The 5,711-nt window shown below is 67.5% G+C and overlaps 1 protein-coding gene across 4 annotated transcripts; it reads right to left on the bottom strand.

Moving 5' to 3' along the window:
• Positions 1 to 42: 42 nt before the first annotated feature.
• SLC75A1 (solute carrier family 75 member 1) lies at positions 43 to 4,315 on the bottom strand. Of its 4 annotated transcripts, none has more exons than XM_024745220.1 (13): positions 4,193 to 4,315; positions 3,545 to 3,762; positions 3,347 to 3,443; positions 3,004 to 3,107; positions 2,561 to 2,719; positions 2,315 to 2,476; positions 1,900 to 2,008; positions 1,670 to 1,781; positions 1,305 to 1,413; positions 1,122 to 1,212; positions 949 to 996; positions 781 to 870; positions 45 to 378 (listed from the first exon to the last, which is right to left on the bottom strand). In XM_024745220.1, the coding sequence occupies exons 2-13, from the start codon at positions 3,716 to 3,718 to the stop codon at positions 122 to 124; spliced, it is 1,512 nt and encodes a 503-aa protein (XP_024600988.1). In that variant the 5' UTR covers positions 3,719 to 3,762; positions 4,193 to 4,315; the 3' UTR covers positions 45 to 121. The 4 variants fall into 4 exon arrangements, with proteins under 4 accessions (XP_024600989.1, XP_024600988.1, XP_024600990.1 ...); XM_024745222.1 differs by having other exon boundaries at positions 236 to 601; positions 4,193 to 4,314; XM_024745221.1 differs by lacking the exon at positions 949 to 996 and having other exon boundaries at positions 43 to 378.
• Between the last annotated feature and the right edge of the window lie 1,396 nt (positions 4,316 to 5,711).

Below are 5,711 nucleotides of genomic sequence, written 5' to 3'. Positions count from 1 at the left end.
GGGGGCAGGGGCGGCCCTTCATCTGCCTGTCCACCCCTCCCTACAGTGCAGAAGGGAGGGAAACGGGCCTGGGCAAAGCCTCGTGCTCTTCTGGACCGTGGAGCTGTAATGTGTGTTCAGCTCAAGCTGCTTCTCCTGGTGCCTGGGGGGTCTCCCTGGGCAGTGGGCGTGTCGAGGCAGAGCTGTGCACTGGAGAAAGGCACTGGGTATAAAACAGCTGCTTTATTTGGTCATTCAGAGGCCTGGCTGAACGCTGCGTGTCACTAAGTATAAAAGACAAGTGAACAGAAAGCCTGGAAGGTTTCGGAGTCTCATCCCAGCAGGCAGGTCCACACAGGAGTGTCACAGGCACAAGCGCGAGTCCTGGGCTGCTCCGGGCTGGGGGGCGGGGAGGGAGGGGTCAGGCGGGCAGTGGGGAGCCGTCCTGGCCCAGGCCTCCCACTCCCTGCGTCGGCTGCCCGCACTCTGGGGTAGGCGTGGCTCAGCTACTCGGCCTTGAGCGTCACTGCTGGAGGCCTCAGCTTCCGCAGGAGGGAGAAGGGGAGCAGGAACAGCCCCGCGCACACGGTGTAGCAGCCCTGCGCCCCGGCCAGCCAGTACGCTGTGGAGACAGCAGGGGGTGATGGCGACGGTCCCCACCCAGGTCCCTGCCCACAGGACAGCGGGGCCGAGGCGGCCAGCAGGGGCTGTGTGGCCTCTAGCTCGGGCCAGCAGCCCCCTGGCCTGGCGGGGCCTCTCCAAGCGCCTAGCACGCCCCGAGTGCTGTCGCGCGGCCCTCACCTGAGGCGGCCACCATGGGCCCCAGAGCCCTGGCCAGGGCGCCCAAGCTCCGCAGCGTGCCCATGACCACGCCCTTCTGCCCGGGAGAGCCTGCGGGGGAAAGGGGAGAGGCCGTCAGGTGCTTGTGGGCCACCCAGGGTGACCTCAGGCAAGGGAAGGGCCTCTCACCATAGCTGGCGACCACAGAGGACAGGCAGGGCACCACGATGGCAGCGGCTGGTAGGGGACATCAGGGAGGCGCCCGTCAGCCTGGAGAAGGGGCCGACAGGGGTGCGACCCTCCAGGATTCCCGGCCGCCGGCCCCTGACCGCACCCCCGCCAGCCTGGGCAGGGCCACTCACCGAAGGAGTAGAGCAGCAGCCCCAGGCCCAGCACGGGCAGCGTGTGCCCCCAACCGATGAGAAGGAAGGCGGGGACGAGCAGCAGGATGGCCTGCAGGCGACACAGCTGGTCTCAGGACCACCCCGCTGCCTCCGCAGAGCTCGGGGCGCCGCCTGCCCCCACGCCCAGGGAAGCCCCCGTACCCGCTTCACAGCTGCGATCTCCCCGCCAGGGCTGATCCGCCGGGCGTAGGCGCCCTGGATGGTGGCCATCGTGAGGCCGATGAAGAAAAACATCTTTCCCTGCTCTAGGCTGGGAGGGGCGAGCCGTCAGCACCCCTTCCCTGCTGTGCCCGTGCTGCTCACGCAGAGCCAGGTAGCCTGGGTGGCGGCCCGTGCGTCACCCGTCCTCGGCGCGAGGCACCGCCCGCCCCGGGATCCCGGGCTGGGCCCCGGGGGACAGGCCAAGGTGGGAGTCAGCCCTGAAGCAGCGAGGCTGCGGGGCCTCGGGATGGGGAGAGGGCAGGGCGTGCCCGGGCAGGGTCCTGGCAGGGGCCCCACACTCCCACCTGCTGAAATGGAAGCGCTGGTGCACGAGGAAGCTCAGCGTGAACTCCAGGCCCGAGAACAGGAAGAGATAAAGGAAGTAGACCAGGCCCAGCAGGCGCAGGCTGCCCAGCCCTGCGGAGCAGCGGAAAGGCACGTCAGCGGAAAGGGGGCCCCGATGGCAGCTGGGGGGAACGCTGGGCAGCCCGAGGGAGCCACAGCCCCACCCTCACGAGGGAGGCCTGCTCCTTACTGACTCCGGTGGGCGGGTCCGGGCCACGTGCCACGGCTGAGAAGCAGAGCAGGGCCAGAGGGCTGAGCAGGTCAACAGCAGCTCGGAACCCCAGCGTGATGGACGGTGCCTGGAAGAAACAGGATTGAGGAGCCTGCGACGAGGCTGGTGGCGTCCCCAGGCCTCGCAGCCTTGGTGGGGGGGGGCTTGGTCCCTGCCCCCTGCAAGGCCCCGGCAGGCCCGGCCCCCAGTCCACCTGCCGGGCTTTGGAGGTGTAGGGGGTCTGGGGAACGCAGGGGCCCCAGAAGCGCTGTGGTCCCAAGAGCGTCTGGACACCAGAAGCGGGCAGCTCGGCCTCCCCAGCACCTGGGCCCACGACGGGCCTCCCCGCAGGCCCCGGAAGCGAGCCCCTGTGCCTGTCTGGCTCCCACCTTACCCGCTTCTCCGGGGGCAGCGTCTCTGGCAAGAAGCAACAGATGAACAGCAGATCGGAGACCGCGAAGAGCAGGGCCAACCAGGGCGCCGTCTCCACGGGCAGGGAGGCGCCGAGCATGGGGCCCAGCGTGAAGGCCAAAGAGAAGGCCACCCCGATGACTGCCTGGGGAGAAGACTGCCTGAGCCAGGCACTGAGACCCAGGCCCCGGAGCCCCTCCACCCACTAAGCCCCCCAGAGTGCACTCACCATGCCCCTGCTGCGGGCGGGAGACGAGCCCAGGTCGGCGACAATGGCGGTGGAGAGGCTGACGTTCCCCTTGCTGACGCCCCCGATCATCCTGGAGACCAGGAAGGCCGCAAAGCTCTTCGAAGTGGCCCACACGGCATACGAGGTGGCCAGGCCTGCCTGCCTCAGGGCGGGGACCAAGGGCAGGCCTGGTCACTGGAGGCCAGAAGGAGCCCACAGCGGGGCCAGCGAGCCCGAGCAGTGCCCTGGGACCCTGCCCTGTTCTGCAGCATCCAAGGGCCACCTGTGTTCCCAACGTCCCCGTGGCAGAAGCAGCTCTGGCACAGCCTCGCTTAGCCACAGAAACCACTGCCCCCCCAAACACCACCCCCAGGGGGCAACGAGGGCCAGCGAGGGGCCCTGCTGGTGGGCGGGAAGAAGCTCCCGTCTGTGGGCACCCGTACCAGGGACAGCAGCATCACCGGGCGCCTCCCCAGGCAGTCAGAGACGGCCCCCGTGAGAGGCGCTGAGAGGAACTGCAGGAAGGAGAAGATGGAGCCAATCAGACCTGGAAGACACAGAGATCACAGTCACCACACTGCCCAGTCCCCAGGAGTCGGACCATGCTGGGCCCTGCACCCCCAGGCCATGGACCTTGAGCTGAGACGGCCCCAAAACCGCCCACCTGGAGAAAGAACAGACAGTACCCAGGAGCGAGAATATGAGAACCAGGACCTGGGACTGAGGAGGGAGGGACCAGGAAGGCAGGACCCGAATGGGCCCCCAGCCCCGGCTCAAGAACCATACCTCCGAACAGGACGCTGTTGTACCTCTTCTCGGCTGGCATCCCAATAGCTGCAGCAAACCAGTCCACCCCGCGCTGCCACGAGCCATAAAGAGGATCCTAGGGCACAAGGAAGTGTGACGGGCTGGGGAGTCCCTGAGGGGCTTGGAGCAATGGACAGCCATCGGGGGTGAACCGGCATCGGGACCGGGGGTGCTCACCTGTGCACGGCCGTGGCTCTCCAGCAGCGCAGGCAGCAGGGGCAGCAGCAAGGTGAAGGCCAGGAGGTCCAGCAGGAGGCCGAAGAACACCACAGCGACCACTCGGGTTTCGGGTGCCGGCTGCTGGTGGATGGGCGGGCGCGGGGTACAGCTCCCCCCGGCTCCCCAGCCCATGATGGGGGCCGCTCCGATCCGGCCTGGCTGAGCGTGTGGCGGGTCTGCAAGACGGCACGTCGCACGAGAGCACGTTTGGGTACCCCAGCCTCACACCCACCTACCTGGGGGGGAAACAGACCCCAGCTCCCGCCGTGCCCCAAACCCGCGAAGAGCCAGCGAGCGCCTAAAGGATCTGGCTGCCCCGTGACCCAACACAGTAGTCCCTCTGTGCACCCTTCCCCCGACCCTGGACAGCAGGAAATGCAGGCTGCGGGCGTTACGCAAAGAAGCCGCAGCCCCGGAGGCCAACCGTCCCAGGGGCCGGGGTGGGGCATCGCTGCCCCGGTACCTCCCCGCCCCCGCCGCCACCCCACGGTCCCGGGCGGAGCGGCCGGGGAAACTGAGGCCCGGGCGGGCGGCGGGGGCGGCCCCGCGAGCCGGAGAACAAGACACCCGCCCATCCCTGGTCGCGCGCCCCGTCCCGTCCCGCACCTGCGGGGTCCGCGCTCCGCACTAACGGACGGACGGAAGGAAGCGGAATGGACCGGCCGGCGGACGGCGCACGCCGACCACGCCACGCCCGCCCGGAAGTGGGCGTGTCTCCCAGTCGGAAGTGGGCGGCCCTGCGCGCCCTCTTCCGGCCGCTGGGCGGGGCCTGGTCCGGTCCTGCAAGGCCGCGCGACTCGGCCCGATATCGGGTCCGGCAGCGGCTTACCGGCGGGAAGGGATCCAACCGGAGGCGCCTGACAGGCCACAGTCCCATTTGCCCCCGGACACTGCGCCCGAGTGACGACCCGCCCGCTGAGGACCTCGGGGTTTGGGGCGCTCCGTCCGGAGGGCCGTTGGGCGGGGTCCACCCTGACCGGACGCTCCTCGCATCGTCCACTCCCGTCCAAAATACGCCCGCAGATACGCGGCATCTGCGCGGGGGCGCGGGTTCGCCCACCCTGGGGCCTCGGCCGGGCCGGCGAGGAGGAGGGGGCGTGAGGTCAGGACTTTCCGGTGCCCCGCCTGCCCCGGGGTCAGCGGGGAGGAGCAGGCGCCCCCAGGGCGCGCTCGGTCCTGGGCCCGCGCCGGGGGAGACCCCACGGCAGCTGGAGGTTCTGGACTTCTGGACCTGCCAGCACCTCCTGCTTCCCTTCCGTCCCTTGAAATTCAGGCGTCTGTGGCCGAACTATCCGGAAGGACAGTCCACCCCGTCAGCTCAGCACTCATGCACCTCTCCGAAAACACTAAATTTCAAACATCCAAGCAGTCACGCTTTGCCTAACTTATAATTGTTCCACCTACGACCAAAGAGAACACGTGTTAGCTCTCCCTGAGGACACGCGTTCCAAGGAGGCTCAGGGGATGCTCGCCTCTTCCACCTGAGCCGTGCTACCCCCGCTTAGAAGCCTTCACGTGACACAGCGGAGGTAAGAGCTGGTGGGCGCGCGGCAGAGGGGAGGAAGAGCTGGGCAATATGTCGGCAAATGTACTCACATGGAAACACTTTGGCTTCATAACCACCTTCTTGCACGACCCCTTCTACACACGCCCCTTTGCAAGGAGTAGGAGACAGGGCTGGGACGGGCCATCCACATGGATACTGACATTTCCAAGGACTGTGCCTGCAGTGGAGTGGAGAGGCCAGGGTGGGCAGAGGTGGGTGTGCTCAGGGCGACCCAGGACCCAAAGCTGGGGCTTTATCAGCTTGTTGCTGGCACGTTCCACCGCCACAGAACTCAGCGGCACGCCCCCCCCCCCGCCCCGGGATCAGTGGCTTGGCGAATTTAAGTAGCAACAGCTGCAGGAGGGTTTACGTGTGGGTGGAGCCTTGAGTCTGCACGATGTTAACAGCAGGCTAGGCCTACACAGCGAGGTGAAGCCAGCCCCGTTTGTGGCCCCGACACCTGCCAGGGCCTTCGAGATCTGTGGAGCCACGCACCTGGCAAACACCTATCTCTGAACAATCCTAGAAAGAAGGTAAAGATGCAGAAATCTCATCCAACGTGGCCTCATCTGTCCCTTC

Source organism: Neophocaena asiaeorientalis, unplaced genomic scaffold (assembly GCF_003031525.2).
Source record: "Neophocaena asiaeorientalis asiaeorientalis breed wild unplaced genomic scaffold, Neophocaena_asiaeorientalis_V1.1 scaffold65, whole genome shotgun sequence".
In the NCBI taxonomy this organism is placed as follows: Eukaryota; Metazoa; Chordata; class Mammalia; order Artiodactyla; family Phocoenidae; genus Neophocaena; species Neophocaena asiaeorientalis.
Note: the sequence above shows the minus strand (reverse complement) of the source record. Positions and strands in the feature narration are given on the sequence as shown.

What these genes read in the sequence shown, in the direction of transcription:
- SLC75A1 (XM_024745220.1), bottom strand. Translation starts at nt 3,718, where the DNA reads ATGGGCTGGGGAGCCGGGGGGAGCTGTACCCCGCGCCCGCCCATCCAC. An exon ending in CGCTGCCCCCGGAGAAGCGG is followed by an intron (nt 2,009 to 2,314) that starts GTAAGGTGGGAG and finishes TGTTTCTTCCAG; the next exon opens with GCACCGTCCATCACGCTGGG. An exon ending in GCCCATGGTGGCCGCCTCAG is followed by an intron (nt 379 to 780) that starts GTGAGGGCCGCG and finishes CCCGCCCCCCAG; the next exon opens with CCCGGAGCAGCCCAGGACTC.